The following is a 17,471-nucleotide window of genomic DNA, read 5'->3' on the forward strand; positions in this document are numbered from 1 at the left end:
TGCACAAATCAACACATCATCCATGTAGTGGAGAATGATAGAACGTGCAAACTCTTTGCGGATGGGGGACAGGACGCGAGCCACGTACCATTGGCAAATAGTTGGAGAATTTTTCATACCCTGGGGTAACACACACCAGTGGTATCTGCGCTGGGGGGCTTCCTGGTTTAGGGATGGCACGGAGAAAGCAAACCGAGGAGCATCACTTGGGTGTAGGGGGATTGTGAAGAAACAGTCCTTAATGTCAATGACAGCAAGCTTCCAATTCCTAGGAAGCATTGAGGGCGAGGGCAGGCCAGGCTGTAGGGGTCCCATATCTTCAATGACTTCATTGATTTTCCTGAGGTCTTGGAGGAGCCTCCATTTGTCTTTTCCAGGTTTCCGTATGACAAAGACAGGGGAGTTCCAAGGGCTATTAGATGGTACAATGTGACCTTTGGCGAGCTGGTCTTCTACTAGGGATTCTAAAGCGCTGAGCTTCTCTTTGCTTAGGGGCCACTGGGTCACCCAAACTGGGTCGTTGGTCTTCCAGTTAAGGGGCGGGGTGGAGCGCACCCCAGTGGCCCCAATTAGAAATCCTGAGATGGAGGTGGGATTACCCCACTGGGTAAGGAGATCTCTGCCCCAGAGGGTAAAACCAGAGTTAATTACGTATGGGCGGATGGTGGCTGTGTGTCCTTCAGGGCTTTCTATGATGATATTATTTGTACTCCTCTGGGAAGTTGCTGACCCTCCTATGCCTGTGATTCTGCCGCCTGCTGGTTTGGTCTTCCAGTCCTGGGGCCATTCTGCTCGAGAAATGATGGTTACATCGGCCCCTGTGTCTACCATCCCCGTCAGGTAAGCAGTGGATTTATCATTGTGTAGTTTACAATGCATCATGGGCTTGTCTGCGCCTACAACTTCTGCCCACCATATGGAAGGTGTTCTGTGGCACCTGGGGTGGTTTTCAGGTAGTATGATAGCTTGTGCTACCACCTGACCCTTTGATAGAAACCAGGGAGTGTTGTTACAGGAGACAGAAATTTGTACTTGTCCATTGGGGTCTATTTTGTGCACCTCAGGTAAAATAAAAAGTTCAGGTGGACCATGCTTAGTGTCCCCGACTACTAGAATGTCCACAGTCCTGTCAAAAGGTTTTTCAAAGCCCACATATATGTGTTGTTGATTTCCATTGCAGAAGTGGTGTGTATCAGTACTTACAAGACAGAGTCTCTTGTCTGTTCCGCTGTGTGGTGTGCTGTTATCATCCATGGCAGGCGTGGCAGGGCAGGGAGAGACGGCTGTAGAATTTGTGTCCTCGCGCGGAGCCGTGCCGCGCTTCACTGTTCGTTTCCCTGGTCCTTCCGATGGTGATGCTGGCAGGGACAGCTTGGGGGCACAGCCTCAGTATTTTTGTTAGTATTTCTCTTAACACGCTTTGGTTCAGGGCAGCCTTTGGCAATGTTTTCAAAACTCCCACAATTATAACATCTCCGTGGAGGTTTTTGAGATGCAGCTAGTGCTTCTGCTACCCCTATTGAAACTGCTTGGGCTATGGCTGCTTCAGGAGATGCTAATTTGGTGCAAGCCTCAATCATCTGATCGAGGGTAGGAGGTGGGTCTAGCGGAAGGGATTGGAGAACTTTTTTACAACTCTCATTAGCATTTGCCATAACTAATGCACGCAGTAGCTCCTTTTGGGCTTCTGGATTCCCAACTTGCTTTTCAACTGACTCTTTTAGTCTATCGAAGAATTTTATAAAGGACTCATCGATAGTTTGTTTTATGGTGGAGAAATTTAGAGAGGGAGTGGAGTCCGAGGGGGTTGAGAGCAAAGCTCTGTCAGCTTCTCTTTTGATATCTTCTAAAATCAGTTCAGGCAATTGTCTCGCCTGATCCTGGGGTTTAACCAGGTTTCCTTCCCCGCAAAGATCATCCAGTGTTATGTGAGCCCTGTTGGGATCTCTGTGATATACCTGGAGGAGGTCTTTTAATTGTTTTCTCCAAGTTCTGTCCCACAGCATGTATTCTCCGGGTGACAGAAGGCATGCCATAAGATTTTTTATATCATGTGGGACTAACACATTTGCAGCAAAGGTAGCTTGGAGTAGGTTCTTAAAGTAAGGGGAGTTACGTCCAAAATCTTTCCCTGCCTTGCACATCTCTTTTATCTGTGCATATGGGAGGGCATCCCAGCGGGGGTTTCCTCCAGCTCTATTATAATGGACAGGCGCAGCAGTGACAGAGATTTTGTTTGCTATTTCCCAGTGCCCCTCCTGCGCGGCTTGCCTGCGTATATCAAGCCAGGGATCCTCTTCTGAATCGCTGCTCTCCTCTTCCGAAGAGGAACAGGCAGCCCGAGGCCGGTACCGGCGGGGCTGGCTCTTCTTCTGACGCTGGCTGGCTTCGTTGCCGTGGGAACCGGGGAGGAGCGGGGCCGCAGGAGTAGCACCGCCGGGGAGGGGGGGGTGAACGAGGGAGGGACCCGCGCCGGGGTGGGAGCTCCCCGCGGGGGGCAGGGCCGACGCAGGGACGACACCCGACACCGCGGGGGGGGGGGTGAACCCGGCGCAGGGATACCCGATGACGCAAGGGGCGGGGCCGACGCTAGCCCGGGAATTTTAGGCTGATATGGATCAGGCATGCTAGCTTGTATCTCCACGTGGGCCGCGCCATATTGACCTGCGGGGGGGGAGGGTAACGCGTGGTTTGTGCCGTCTCGTGAGAAACATGGAGTCAAGGTAGGGAGGTTTTGGGGAGCTGGAAAGAGGGTGAGGGACAGGCTCGAGCCGGGCTGGCCAAACCCGGCTGGAGCAGGGGATAGGGGGGATAGCGCTTCTCCCCCCTGGGGTTCCGAGGGTTTGGGGACAGCGGGGGAGGGAACAGACACAGGGGAGGCAGCACAAGAGAGGTCTGAATTTTTCAGCAGAACTGATTCAGTCTTAGCGTTCTTAACAGACTTATAAATCACTACAAACCAAGGGAGAAAATTAGCAACATTTCGATCCCCAGCCTGTGTGAGAACAGTCAGCTTCTCTCCTATTTTATCCCAGAAGCTAAGAGATTGAACAGCAGCTACAGAAACATTTGGAAAGATGTTAAAAATCCAGCGAACAAAACATTTTAAATTCCCCTTAGAGAACTGGGAATTATCTGACTTAAGAGTAGTTTTAAGGGAGGTATAAAGCTCTGATTGAGGACGGGTTAACTTCCCACCCATATTCCCCAAATAAATTCTTCCCAACACCGAAAGAAAAAAATAAGGAAAAAAAAACAAAAGAAGAATTCACCCCAGCAAAGCCTCACTTACCACCTCGAGGCTTCTGAGAGTGTAAAAAAAACTTTCGGCATGGTTCTCTGGTTTTAGCCGATTTCTCCTGTCCCAGACAAACGGAGATTTCTCGGCTGCCTCTTTAAACAGATCTAATAAAACTTAGACCTGTTTTCGAGGGAAGTAGCTGCTCCGATCGTGACATCTATGGCATAAAGCCTTCCGAGACACTTTCAGGGATTTTTTCAGGTCCCTGTATCGAGCGCCACTTAACGCGGAGGGGGAGGAGGGGTGGAACCAGGCCTCTGCGTTTACCGAAAGTGTCTCTATGGCTATCGAGAGATCACTCCAGCCAGCACTGCCTGGTGCTGTACAGAAAAGCCCTTCTCACACCCGTGCCGGTGTAAGGCACATATTCTCACTCACCCACAGAGTTGGATAACTCGTGCGTCACCAGAGACAAAGAACTCAGAGCGCTCAGTCAACTGGAGGTTCCAGGGGTTTATTCTGAAGGGTTCCAGCGTGAAAGAGGCCGAGTCACCCCAGCCGTCTACATTTAAAGGGATGGCTGGAGGGTCAGGGGAGAGCAGGCGGGGGGAACACCACAACCAATGGAAAGGAGGAAGGGATGGAATCAGGGGTTAGGTTACAGCTGGGGGGATTTACATAATTTGGGGAGAGACCATCGTGTTCTCCAGAGGGGAGGACTAAGAAGCCTCCCACCAGTGGGGTTCTGCTGTATTGGAACCACTCAGCTCCTCAGCAGTTCCTGAGGTGGTATCTTCCACCCCAACAACAATAGGGTGTTTCTTCCACTCCTTCCCAGTCAAGCTCACCTCAGCTTCCAATAGAGTCAACTGTTGAGACCCCCCCTGTCACCCCAGCAATGGAAACAGGTTTTGCCCCCACATATCCCAATGGCATCAATGTCCTCCCTGAGCTTCTTTTTGAGTTTCTGATGACCCTCTTCAATTCTCTCTTCCAATTTCCAGATACGCTTGGTCAGGTCTGTTTCCGCAGACGTGACTTGGGCTGGTGTCGGGACATGGACGGTGTCTTCATATGTCTGGCGTCTTCTCATCATAGCACCCGCTGTCTCATGTTCTTCATTCCATTGCAGCACTGCTAAGAAAATAGGAATATGCTTGTGTCCCGAGTTATGTGAGTTTCAACCACATCTGTGTTGTACATTTAACAAGGTCTGGACTTTTAGTGGCTTGGTCATCATTTGAGAGAGTGATCTCTAGAACAGCCAGTTCTCTCAAGTGTTGGATTACCTTGCTCCATGGTTTTCCAAGGGCCTTACTGCAGCTGGAAGTCTTCCTGGCAAAGGTATCTCTCCTTCACGGCTGTTAGGAGTCATGTCCAGAGGCTGAGAGGTCCTGGTGTTATAAATTAGGTCTCAATAATCAATCAGAGACAATGTCCAATTAAGTATAATTTGATTTATTTAGAGCAAGCGGGTATCAGCGAGGCAGCGCTGGGCAGATAACTGCGTTGAAATAGTCCGAGCCCTTCCTTTTTATGCAGTCTCTATATTTTCTGACCACGTATATCTTCCGGAGTTGGTGCAGCCCTTTGCGTTGTGGTGGTGTTAGATGATCTTATTCTGCCCTTCGGTGGTCATGGGAAACAAGTTCTTGTACGTTCGCAGTGCCCTCGCCCCCCCTTTTTCCCCCCCAAGCGATGATTCTATAACAACCCACTCCCAACAAATACAGGATACAGGATGTGCAGGGTGGGGGTCTCCCTCCCCTTTCTATTCGGTTCTGTGGGCAAACAGGATGCCTTAACAGGATGTGTTGGGGCCCCTTTTCCTCTCTCTTGCGATTCTGCGAATTCTTATCACAATTCCCCTCTCTCTGTATCTCCATTTTGTTCGCAGAATCGCCTTAATGCTTCACAGCTTAAGATGAACTCTTCTTCCATCTCACTCTCTTGTTGTTCAGGTATGCTTTCATATTTTGCTCTAACTAACATTAAATGCGCCGCTTCCAGTCTTCCTTTAACTATAGCTATCAGCCTGTTAAAAATGCATGGTCCAAAAGTCAGAGTTAGTACAATTACTACTAGGGGCCCTGCTAGTGTGGAAAGTAGAGTCGTTAGCCATGGGGAGGTATTGAACCAGCTTTCATACCAGCTCTGTTGACTCTCTCTCTCTCTTTTTCGCTTATCCAGTTCTTTCCGGAGCTCAGACATTGCATCTCTAACAACTCCTGTGTGGTCTGCATAAACACAACTGTATTGGTTTGAAAACAAACCAGTGGGAGATCACAAGTCAAGATTGAAATTAAAAATAAGTGAAATAATACAAGGAAAAAGCACTGACAAAGTCAGATACAACCTAACACCCTGTTAGGGTGGTAGTAGCTGTCCAACTGAAGTAGTCCAGTTGAAGCGGTGATCCTGTGGAGGTCTAGTCTCCAGCTGAAGATCCAGTGGTAGCTCTCGTCCTTTGGGAACCCAGTAGACAGGGCTAGCTCAGGCAGTTCCAAGGCCAGGTTATATCCAGGTGGGAACACCTGGCTCCTCCCTCCTGGGCAGAGCATCCCACAATGGGATAAGTCCATGAGTCACACGGTGGGTCCCTGATGGCCCATTGCCTGTCATGCGGGGTGGGTCATTAGCAGCTGGTAACAGCTCACGGATGGCCCATTGCCTGTCATCCGGAGTGGGTCATTAGCAGGTGATAGCAGCTAACGGCCCACAGCTGGTGGTAATAGAATACTTACCTACATCTATATTGCAACCTAGGACAACAACATTCTTCTTTTAGGGCAACGCACAGTCCTCCTTCTTGGGCTGGTAGGAGCTCTAATCCTCTCCTATTTTGGAGCACCATTTCAGATAGGGACCTCAATGATGTTTCTAAGGCACTAATAGAACTTTCAATTTTGGCTACATCTTCATCTACGGTTTCTCGCAAATTGGCAAATTCTGTGTCTTGTTTTACAAGGGAGGCTATACCTGTGCTTGCTCCTGCTGTGCCTAATGCTAATAGGGTTGCGATAGTTATAGCTGCAATAGGTTCTCTTTTTACAAGGTGGTGCCCTGAGACCGAATGGTGGTCATATATTTAATCACCTGGGTGGTAGGTGATTCTTGGCACTATTACTACTTGTATGCAATAGTCTGATTGATTAAACTCCTTTAAGGGAATACAGGGAGTTACCCCTACACTTGCACATACCCATTTAGCATTTTTAGCTGGTATTAGCCAATCTGCAGGCTCTTTTGGTTTTTGGGCTTGCATTGTTACTTTACATAGGTGCATTTTAGAAGATGGGATTTTTCCTATGCACCTTCCTTCTCCTGATACCTGCGCCAATGTGATACCAGATTTTGTTCTTTTGCCAGATTTCCACAGACATTGAGCAGGGTTGCTCCCATTTACGCTTCTAGCTTTTTCAATTGTCCCCATAGCTTCATAGAAGGGTGGTCTGGCGTTATAGCATAACCAGCAGTGGTCTGTTAATTCTGGGTGTGTTTTGTTTAGGACCTTATAGCTGGCTACCATAAGTCTCCATAATTCATCAGTTATTTCTCCCGAGGGGTTTGGGGGTATTTCGGTTTTGGATATGGTGGTACTTTCCTCATGGTCTATGCCTAATCCATCTGCTTCAGTATTTATCATGTCTATTATGACCCGGTTTGGTCCCACTGGCTCGGGGTCATTGGGGAGAGGTTCCTTTTTTATATAGATAAGACCACCTCTGTCGGTTCCTGATTCCCAGTACCTTATACCCCAGGTCTTGCCTAGTAGCCACGTAGGATCTTGGGGTTGTGTTATATTTATGTATAACCATTTACAGGTTACTTTGGGCCCTGCTCCCCTCCTTCCAATCTGGCTACTATAGTCAGGTGGATTACAACCGTAAGGTCCCCACCCAACTTTAATATGCTTGTCTCCGTCTGGGAGCCAGGGGTAAGCTATGGTTTCGCATCCCCAATAAGCACAGTAATAAGAATTTGGGTGGTTGCAATATCCCTTTCCGGGGTTTGCACTAGGGCAAAAATACCAACCTTTACCTTCAAGCATACAAGGTTCTATAGGAGCTAAAGCACAAAGGGATGCATTAAAACTGATTTGCCCCGGTCCGAGTCGGGTTTGGATTAGGGTTTGGCTGTCCCATTGTCTTAACGTCCAGCGAAAAGGTTGGTGAGGGTGTACATCAGAGGTAGTACATGTAAATACTAGGCTTAAAAGCAAGATATAGGTGTGGTAGGAAGATGGGGGTCCCAGTGCTTTTTGAATTCTTTTAGTTTGTTTAGACCCCGCCTTGGTCCCCTTTTTAGCCTTATACAGTGGTGCCTGTTTCGGGTTCCTTCTCGATTTGGGGCAGCTCATACCAGATCTTTTCATAGTCCCAGCTATGTTCACCCCACTGGCTGTATATATCCCTCTGCCTCGCCCGTCGGCTTGGTTGCAGCGAGTCACGGGGATGGAATTCTTCTCGGCAGCAAGGATTTTTTTTTCAGGGGTCTCAGGGACAAAGGATCTTTTCTTGTAGCTGTCCCGGTTGACATGTTTAACCATGAGGTCACCACAAGGCAGATAGACCAGGGCTTTTCTGCACTCCCCGCCGGTGATGTTTGCCACCATTGGTGCGGGTTCATTTGAGTGGTAATAATACAGTTCTTGGTGTATCCCAAATGCATATATGTCCCATCACTAACACATTCGGCAAATTCCCTTAGGAGGTTCCCCCCCCTTGCAATGGCCCCACTATCGTTCCTGGCACACCTTACATATAAAGCAAGCAAAAGGGTAGCAATTACAATTATGGATGTTGCACTTAACAATATAATTATTAACATATTCTCCAAGCAATAAATCGTGGTTTCTCAAGTATACAGTTATAGGATTTCATGCATAGGCAGGCTAGGATTTCTTAAGCCTAATTTTTAAGTCCTGTGGTTGTTCCACCACTCTCCAGGTGGGGTCTCTGTTGAACTTCTTCACTCGGCTAGCGTGGGTCCAGCCTCTCTCCGCTGTCCGGACCGATGATTCTGTAGAAATCAAAACGACATACGGTCCCTCCCATTGAGGGGTTAAAGATGTTTCTTTCCAAGATTTTATTAAAACTTCATCTCCAGGGTGGAATGAGTGAATAGGTAGCCACAGGGGTGGTCGTTGAACCACCAGTCCCTTCTTATGGAGTTTTTCCCTTCGGTTTTCTAGGCTGGTTATATAGGATTGTAGATGGAAATCTGATATGGCTGGGTGGTCTTCAGGCATTTCTAAATTAAATGGCATTCCATATAACATTTCATATGAAGAAATCCCTATATCTGTACGGGGTTGAGTTCTAATGTTTAATAATGCTAATGGTAGACATTTAATCCAACTCATTTTTGTTTCTAGCATTAATTTAGTTAGTTGCTTTTTTATTTCTCCATTTATTCTTTCTACCTTGCCCGAACTTTGAGGGTGCCAAGGGGTGTGGTATTCCCAGGCAATTCCGAGCGCCTCAGATACAGCTCTTGTAATCTTAGATATAAAGTGTGGTCCCCGATCTGAATCTATTACTTCTATAAGGCCATATCTTGGAATTATTTGTTCTAATAAAGTTTTTGCAACTGTTTGTGCTGTGGCTCTTGTCATTGGGAAGGCTTCCACAAAGTGAGTGAGGTGGTCTACTATAACCAGTAAATATTTATACCTTCCCACTAAAGGCAATTCAGTAAAGTCAATCTGGATGTGGGAAAAAGGTCTATGTGCTAATTCTCTGCCCCCAGGGATTCTTTTTCTTAATTGATGTCTGTTTACTTTTTGGCAAGTAACACATCCCATGGTTATCTGTTTAGCTAAGTTGTAAATACCCATGCACATATATTTATTGGCAAACTGATCCACCAGGGCCTGTGTTCCCCAATGGGTCTTTTCATGGAGTCTCTTCAGAATCCTTAAGGCCATAGGCTTAGGTAAAATCTCTCTTCCGTCTCCCAAAACCCATTTACCCTCTGAGTTTGCTTTTATACCCACTTGCCTCAATTTTTCTTGCTCTATTGTTGTAAAGCTTAGCAAGTAGGTTGTACAGGGGTAATCTATGTATGGTTTGTTTTCCCCGTGAATATAACAAAAATCTTTGTCCGAATTTGATTGCCCATCAGGACTGTAACAGGAGCAAACTAAACCATCCACTCTGTAGTCCTTCCAGCAAGCAGAACAAGGGAATCCTTCCAAGTCATACCTGCAGGTAGAACAACTTTCCCTAGGATTCCTTACCCAGAGGGGTAGTAATGCTGCTCATTTAGCTTCTTCATCAGCCAGGTTGTTTCCCCGTACCACTGTTCCCAATCCCTTTTGATGTCCCCTGACATGGACCACTGCAAGTTTGGAGGGTACCCTAATAGCTTTTAAAATTTCTTTTATGAGTCTCTCGTGGACTAGGCTCTTTCCTTGTGATGTAATAAGGCCCCGTTCTTCCCAGATTTTTCCAAATGTGTGTATTACCCCGAATGCGTATTTGGAGTCTGTGTAAATAGTTCCCTCTCCTTTTCCTATAATTTGTAAAGCCCTTAGAACTGCATACAGCTCACATGCCTGAGCCGACCAACTTGGGCTTAGTGGGCCAGATTGGAGTACTTCTAATTTATTTCCATCCACTATTGCATATCCCGATTTGCGCTTCCCCTCAAGCACCCGTGAGGAACCATCTACAAATAATTTCATACCCTCCCCCAGTTCTTCCTCTTCTAAGTCTGGCCTGATCTTAGTTTGTTCCTCTATGGTTTGTAGGCAATTGTGCCATAAGATGTTACTCTCAGGGTTCCCATACAGAAATTGTGCTGGGTTCTGTATGGATGCCACTTCTAAAGTAAACTTGGGGGATGATACCAGAATTCCTTCATATTTCAGCAATCGGGCATCAGTGATCCATTTTTCAGCCTTTTGTGTCAATATGCCCCGAATGTCATGTGGGGACATAACTTTTAACTCAATCCCAAATGTTATTTTTAATGCTTCCTCTACCATTACAGCAGCTGCCGCTACTGCCTGTAGACAAGTGGGCCAGCCTCTACTAATTGGGTCTAATAACTTTGAAAGGTAGGCTATCGGCTTTTTACTTCCTGCCCATTCTTGTGCTAGCACCCCAAATGCAGTTCCTTCTTCAGTATTTACAAATAAATAAAAAGGTTTCTTTAAGTCTGGTAAGCTTAGTATGGGGGCACTTGTTAACTCCCTTTTTAGATTTTGAAGGTTTTCCTCATCTTGAGGTCCATTTAAGTAATCCATCCCGTGTTAATTTTTCATATAGGAATTTTACTTTTTTACTGTAATTTTCAATCCATTGTCTGCAGTATCCAAATAAACCTAGCAATTGTCGAATCTGTCGCTTGGTCTGGGGAGGTGGCATTGACAGAATCCCTTGTACCCTGCTGGGATCAAGCTTTTTAGTCCCATTAGTTAGTCGGTGTCCTAAGTATTTTACCTCTTGTTCGGTAAATTGCAGTTTTGATTTAGAGACTTTTAGTCCCTGTTTCCCCAAAAAATTTAACATCTTTATACTTTCTTCCCTCACTAATTCCTCTTGTTTCCCAGCTATTAGTAGATCATCTACATACTGTATGAGTTTAACTTCTGGTCCCACTTGGTAGTTTTGTAGTATTTGACTCAGGGCTTGTCCAAATAGATTGGGGGATTCTGTGAATCCCTGGGGAAGGACAGTCCATCGTAGCTGTTGTTTTATATGACTGTCAGGATCTTCCCACTCAAATGCAAAATAGTCGCGACAGTTTTTATCTAAGGGGCAAGCCCAAAATGCATCTTTTAAGTCTATTACACTGTACCAGCAATCATGTGGGCCTAGTTGGCTGAGGATAGTATGAGGGTTGGCTACCACAGGGAACCGTTCAACGGTTCTTTTATTTATTTCTCTCAAGTCATGCACTAATCAGTAACTACCATCTGGTTTCTTTACTGGCAAGATTGGAGTGTTAAATGGGGACATACAGGGCTCCAAAATCCCTTGTTTTATTAGCCTTTCGACTTCAGGTTTCAGTCCTCTTTGTCCTTCCTCAGATAACGGATACTGTTTTATTTTTACTGGGATATGTGGATTTGTTAAGGTTATTGAGAAAGGTTTGATGTCTAGCTTCCCCACTGAGTCCGCGGTGTACCAAACCTTTGGGTCTATCTGTTGCTCATCCTTTGTGCTAAGGGAGTATATTTTAATATTTAATCCTTGTTTATTTATTTCCAATCCTATTCCCAATCCTACCATTAAATCTCTCCCTAGTAGATTGTATTCTGCCTCCGGTACCAATAAGAAACTACCTATACCCAATTTAGAGTTCGTTTCAATTAGCACATCTTTAATTATAGGGACTCCGAATGGTTCCCCTTTTGCTCCTATTACTTGTACAGTGTCTTTGGATACTTTACACCCCTGAGGCAGTTTATGCACAGTGGAGCGCTCTGCTCCGGAGTCCACTAAAAATTCAATTTCTTGTCGCTGGGGTCCTACCTGTAATTTTACTAGGGGCTCCAATGCTTTTTTTGACCCCAGCAAATAGAGCCCCTGACACCCCTAGTCCTCTTTGAACATTTTTATGTCTGCCAATCGTTGGCGGCATTCCCTCTTCATGTGTCCCTTTTTCCCACAGTAAAAGCACACTATCTCATTCCTCTTTTGCCCTTCCGTATTTCTTGGAGGTTTCGGGGGCCATTTCTCTTGCGGTGATCTAGTGGTGGTTCTCTCTTGTCCCCCTCTTACAGCTGCTACCATCATTCTAACTTGTTTCTTATGACTTTCCTCATCCCTTCTGACATACACTTTCTGTGCTTCTCTCAATAACTCATCCAACCCCCGGTTTTGCCAGTCTTCTAATTTTTCTAACTTTTTCCTAATATCCACCCATGCCTTTGCTACAAATTGGGGTTTTAGCAATGTTTGTCCTACCGGGGAATCAGGATCTATGCCAGAGTAAAGCTGTAAATTTCTCCGGAGCCTTTCCAACCATTCAGTAGGGTCTTCATCTTTCTTTTGCAGCTCATTAAAGGCCTTAGTCATATTTTGTCCTCGGGGGACGGCCTCCTTAATGCCTTGGACTATGATAGTCCTTAAATCTTGCATGTGTGCTCTATCGTTTTCATTTTGATTGTTCCAATTAGGCCTCTGAAGGGGCCATTTAACATCTCCAATGGGGCCTTGTGGGTGGTTGTTTTCCCAAATCCTCATCCCAGCTGCCCTTATCATTCTCCTCTCTTCTGCTGTGAATAAGATGCTCAATATTGACTGTATCTCATCCCAAGTATAAATATTTGGTCCTAAGAATTGATCTACTCTTTCTGCTACCCCCAGTGGATCTTCCAATAAATGCCCCATTTCCTTTTTAAATTCCCTGACATCGGCCGAGTTCAGAGGGACAGCTATGTATCCGATACCGGGCGCCTGTCCTCCCCCTGGTTGATTAACCATACCCATGCCTACTTCTCTGAGAGGGTATAACTGGTTCCTTGCCTGGCTTCTAGTAACCCGTCTCTCGGGTGGTGGAGTGTCATCCCCCTCCATCTGTGGTGCATTTGGAACCGGCAGAGGTTGTGCTGGAGGGGGCACTGCAGCATCTGGCATGGGGGACGGGGGAACATAGGGTGGAGGTATTTCCTCCGCCTGTTTTCTCTTTCCTTTACTGAGAACAAACAGGCTTGTCCTATTTCCACTAGTTATCCACAGGGCTGCATAATCACTCTCTTCCTGGCTAAAAGGCTTTTTAGAGTTTACATACAAATTTAGAGCTTGGCAAATCCAATCCTCAGAGGATCCAAAAACCAGCCAGTAAAGAGGGTCTCCTCTAATTTGTTTTCCTCCCAAGACTGTCATGCAATAGTTAATCATTTTTGCCTTAATTTTCCCTCGTGTACGTGGATCATCATCCCAATATTTGATCATTAACCCCAGAGGACTATCTGGTGGTATATCCGGGAGTCTTACTTGGGGCTCCCCCCCCATGGGTCCAGACGGCTTGCTCTTCCTCTGTCCCATCTTCCAGAGTGCCTTCACACACACACACTCTCACGTCCTCCTGTTCATGGCCCAGGCCCTCGCGGGATGTGGGAAACACACTACAAAAGAGTCCACACTCAGGTCGTCCGCACCGGACGTCTCAGACACCGCACTCTAGGATCCCCACCCTGACCGAACAGATTCCCTGTGTTATAAATTAACACATACTCACGCGTCTCGCGTCTTCGTCCGGACTTTGTGCACAAAGATTGAGGGGTTCCTTCGCTCACTACCCGAAATTTAGGTTCGTCGGTAAGGGTTTCAAAGGGGTACCCTCTCCGGGCCGTTGTGACAACGGGGCGCCTCTCGTTGAGGGGTCTCCTAAGAATTGCCCCTATCCAAGTTGCGGCACCAATTGTTATAAATTATGTCTCAATAATCAATCAGAGACAATGTCCAATTAAGTATAATTTGATTTATTTAGAGCAAGCAGGTATCAGCGAGGCAGCGCTGGGCAGATAACTGTGGCTAGCACAGGTTTTTCCCATGAGAATTCTTCTTGTGTTTTATAAATAAAGATAAAGTTTGGATGTTATTGGAACAGTGTCCCAGAACTTGGACAGTGCAGGCCTGGCCAATCCGGCCTGGGGGAAGGCTTCTGACCGACCAATCTGGGTGACTTTTGAAAACTCTATATATATGATGAAATCAAAACAATAAAGGTCATTCCTTCTTGCCACTGAGAACTGGTGCCTTCATTACTCTGCTAGCTGCTCAACAGCGACAGATAACTGCGTTGAAATAGTCCGAGCCCCCCCTTTTTATGCAGTCTCTATATTTTCTGACCACGTATATCTTCCGGAGTTGGTGCAGCCCTTTGTGTCGTGGTGTTGTTAGATGATCTTATTCTGCCCTTCGATGGTCGTCGGAAACAAGTTCTTGTACGTTCGCAGTGCTCCCCCCCCTTTTTCCCCCCCAAGCGATGATTCTATAACAACCCACTCCCAACAAATACAGGATACAGGATGTGCAGGGTGGGGGTCTCCCTCCCCTTTCTATTCGGTTCTGTGGGCAAACAGGATGCCTTAACAGGATGTGTTGGGGCCCCTTTCCTCTCTCTTGCGATTCTGCAAATTCTTATCACACTGGTTTCCTTGTGATCCCCTGGTCAATACCCACATCACATGACAAATATCCCAAGTGCCTGACTTCAATACTGTGTAAAATTGTACCATCACCTGTGGTGTCCCAGACTCAAATCAACCAGCTCAGTATGGACTCATCTGTTCGTCAGGTGAAGTCTTTCTGTTTATTGCATAGGTTTTCTAAGGATAGGGATTCAGTGGTTATTTCTGGCTCTGATTCCTCTGCTGGCTGTGAGGGTCCTGCCTCTCCATCGTCATTCACAGATTTGGTCTTGTATTTCCTCCTTTGCACAGGGGTGACTGCTATTGGCTTAGACTGCCAATCAAGTTTAACTGCAGCCTGAGTGACCATGGCATCTGCTGATTTGTTTGCCTTCCCTTCTGGCTGTAGGTTCTGCTGTACAGTATTGAGCAGCATCCAATAAGCATTAGCTAAGGCCCAGCACAGTGCATTAAGTTAGCCTTTTTGGGAACCGCCACTGTAGTTTTCCTTCAAATATTCTGCCACCTTAGCTGGGTTCTGTATTTGTTCAGGGGGCAACTTCCAAACCATTGGAGCAGTGTATTTCTTCAAAATCTGACCTATATCCTCCCACATCCCATGCCACTCAGGATTTTGGTGTCTGGGCAACCTCCCTAGAAATCTCTGCCCTGACTCTAAATGTGTTGTAGACTACTGTCCTAGGTTGCAATATAGATGTATTTTAAGTATTCTATTACTACCAGCTGTGGGCCATTAGCTGTTATCACCTACTAATGACCCACACCCGGATGACAGACAATGGGCCATCAAGGACCCACCGCATGACTCATAGACTTATCCCATTGTGGGATGCTCTGCCCAGGAGGGAGGAGCCAGGTGTTCCCACCTGTATATAACCTGGCTTTAGAACTGCCTGAGCTAGCCCTGTCTACTGGGTTCCCAGAAGACAATAGCTACCACTGGACCTTCAGCTGGAGACCAGACCTTCACAGGATCACTGCTTGAACTGAACTACTTCAGTTGGACTGCTACCACCACCCTAACCGGGTGTCAGGTTGTATCTGACTTTGTCAGAGCTTTTCCTTGTATTATTTCACTTATTTTTACTTTCAATCTTGACTTGTGATCTCCCACTGGTTTGTTTTCAAACCAATACAACTACATAGAGAAGACATAGTAAAATTAGCAATATAGCTAGACCAAGCAACATGGTGACCAAGGAGTTCTGTACCCAAGATACAAATGTTTTGGTCAAAATAGCTCTTTTTTCACTTTCTCTTTCACGTCTCACATTGGGTGCCAAAATATGTCGTAGTTTTAGACAATTTACAGGGTGGACACTCCAAAATTAGTAACTCCCCCTTAGTTTTTAAACTCTCCCCTTTCACCAATAAGGAGAGACGGATGCAAGAAGATATAAGTGGAAAAAAATAACAGTTTACTAAAAGAAAACAGCAATAACCAAGAAAACAGAAATAACCACTAGATCCAAAGGTGCTGAGCCATGTGGCCCCCCGGGAACAAAGAAAACAAGATGGCCACTGCCTGGGCAGCCCAGTGGCCCAGAGGACAAAGACAAGTTGGCAGAGAAGCCTCAGGCTCAACCTTCTTGCTGGAACAAAAAATATCAGGAAGGCAGGGGCTTATGAAGCACTTCTGGTGGCAGATGGGGGTTCTGGCATTGCCTGTGGCAGCTCCAGACTTGCACTGTCAGTTTTCCTGCTCCTTTTCTGCGACTGTGGCGGTGTGTGTGTGAGGTCATTCCTGCCACTTGCTGCCTCCTTCTGCCATCTGCTGGACTCAGTGTCGGTGCCACTGTCTTGGGTCACTACCCTATTGGGGAGTGGGGGGGAAATGGTTTATTCGGGCACCGAAGAATGGTGGCCCCAGCCCCTCCAGTTCTGGTTGCAGTTCCGGAGCTCTCACTTCCGTGCCCTGCCTTGGGTGTGGCCCTGCTGCCTCTCCTCAGCCCCTTGTCCTGCAGAATCATCCTAGAAGGCTCAGAAATAGGAAATGACCCGCAGGTTGTGCAGTGTCGGGGTCTGCTGATCCCTTCACTAAAGCGAGCAAAAAAAAAAAATTGGTCCCTTTTCACCTGTGGCCATAGCTTTTTCTTTGCCGAAACCATGCCCATGGCTGTGACATGAATGGTATTTGAATAGACAGCACTGAAAATTCCACCCCCTTGTCTATGTACCCAAGACACTCACTAGCATCAAGAAATAGTGGTTGGGGTACTAAGCTAGCTTCCAAATACACACAGTAAACACAAAATTCTTTTCTTAATTTACAAACCCTAACAGGCTCTAGACCAATGATATGTTTAGCTTGCTTGAGCAGTGCATAAGCTACAGTATCTAAAAGCCATTTTGCTGATAAGTCAGACCACTCTGGAGTTCACTTCTTGTTAGAGCAAAATGTAGCATCTCTATTTATACTCTACATATTAGAATTTTTTATTATAATTATAGAATAAAAACATTCTATAGCAAAGTTAAAGAATAAATTTACATAAGAAAATTTTCTTTAAAATAAAAATTAGCTCAAGAAGGCTCATATTTGTTTCATTATTTTTCATTATTTTATCATTGTATTTCTGTAACATTGTTCATGTTACATTAATAACACAGTATTAATAAACCTCACCATGTTGTTATAATACCTACTATTTTCTTCTCAGATTGTCATTTTAAAATTATTTCTTTAATCTTTACTGTTATTTTTCTAAATAGCAAACTAAAGAAAGTTATATAATCCTTATGGAATAAGCCTTTTTCCTTTAACCATAAATGAATCCAAAGTAAACTCCTTTATGCTATTTTCATCAGTGTGGGTGGTTGTGGCCACTGTTATGCTAATTAAGGAGGCCTGCAAGCTGACTATGGGGCAGAAAATAACTATGTTCCTCATATGGCACTAGCAGTTTTGGATGAAAAGGGGGAACATTGGCTTTCTCCAAGCAAAATGATCAAATATCAAGTTGTTCTTTTGGAACAAGATGATGTAGGAACTAAAAACTACATCAGTAGTTAATCAAGCTGCATTCCTGAGTGCCAGAGATCAAGAGGAACTGCTGATTCATGATTGTTTACATACAGTTGAGCAAATGTATTCAAAAATGAAGTATTTAAAGGGGTGAA

At 45.7% G+C, this 17,471-nt stretch overlaps 1 protein-coding gene and 1 pseudogene across 1 annotated transcript; both read right to left on the reverse strand.

The window, feature by feature from the left end:
• Positions 1 to 5,258: 5,258 nt before the first annotated feature.
• Positions 5,259 to 8,095, reverse strand: LOC146425410 (MLV-related proviral Env polyprotein-like). Its single transcript, XM_085041453.1, has 2 exons — positions 6,648 to 8,095; positions 5,259 to 5,276 (listed from the first exon to the last, which is right to left on the reverse strand). Exons 1-2 carry the CDS (start codon positions 7,854 to 7,856, stop codon positions 5,259 to 5,261), a joined length of 1,227 nt encoding a protein of 408 aa, XP_084897579.1. The 5' UTR covers positions 7,857 to 8,095.
• Positions 8,096 to 11,735: 3,640 nt separating this feature from the next.
• LOC146425411 (uncharacterized) lies at positions 11,736 to 13,209 on the reverse strand (annotated as a pseudogene).
• Between the last annotated feature and the right edge of the window lie 4,262 nt (positions 13,210 to 17,471).

The sequence above is a fragment of the Lichenostomus cassidix genome, chromosome W (assembly GCF_008360975.1).
Source record: "Lichenostomus cassidix isolate B80296 chromosome W, HeHo_3.0, whole genome shotgun sequence".
Lineage (NCBI taxonomy): Eukaryota > Metazoa > Chordata > Aves > Passeriformes > Meliphagidae > Lichenostomus > Lichenostomus cassidix.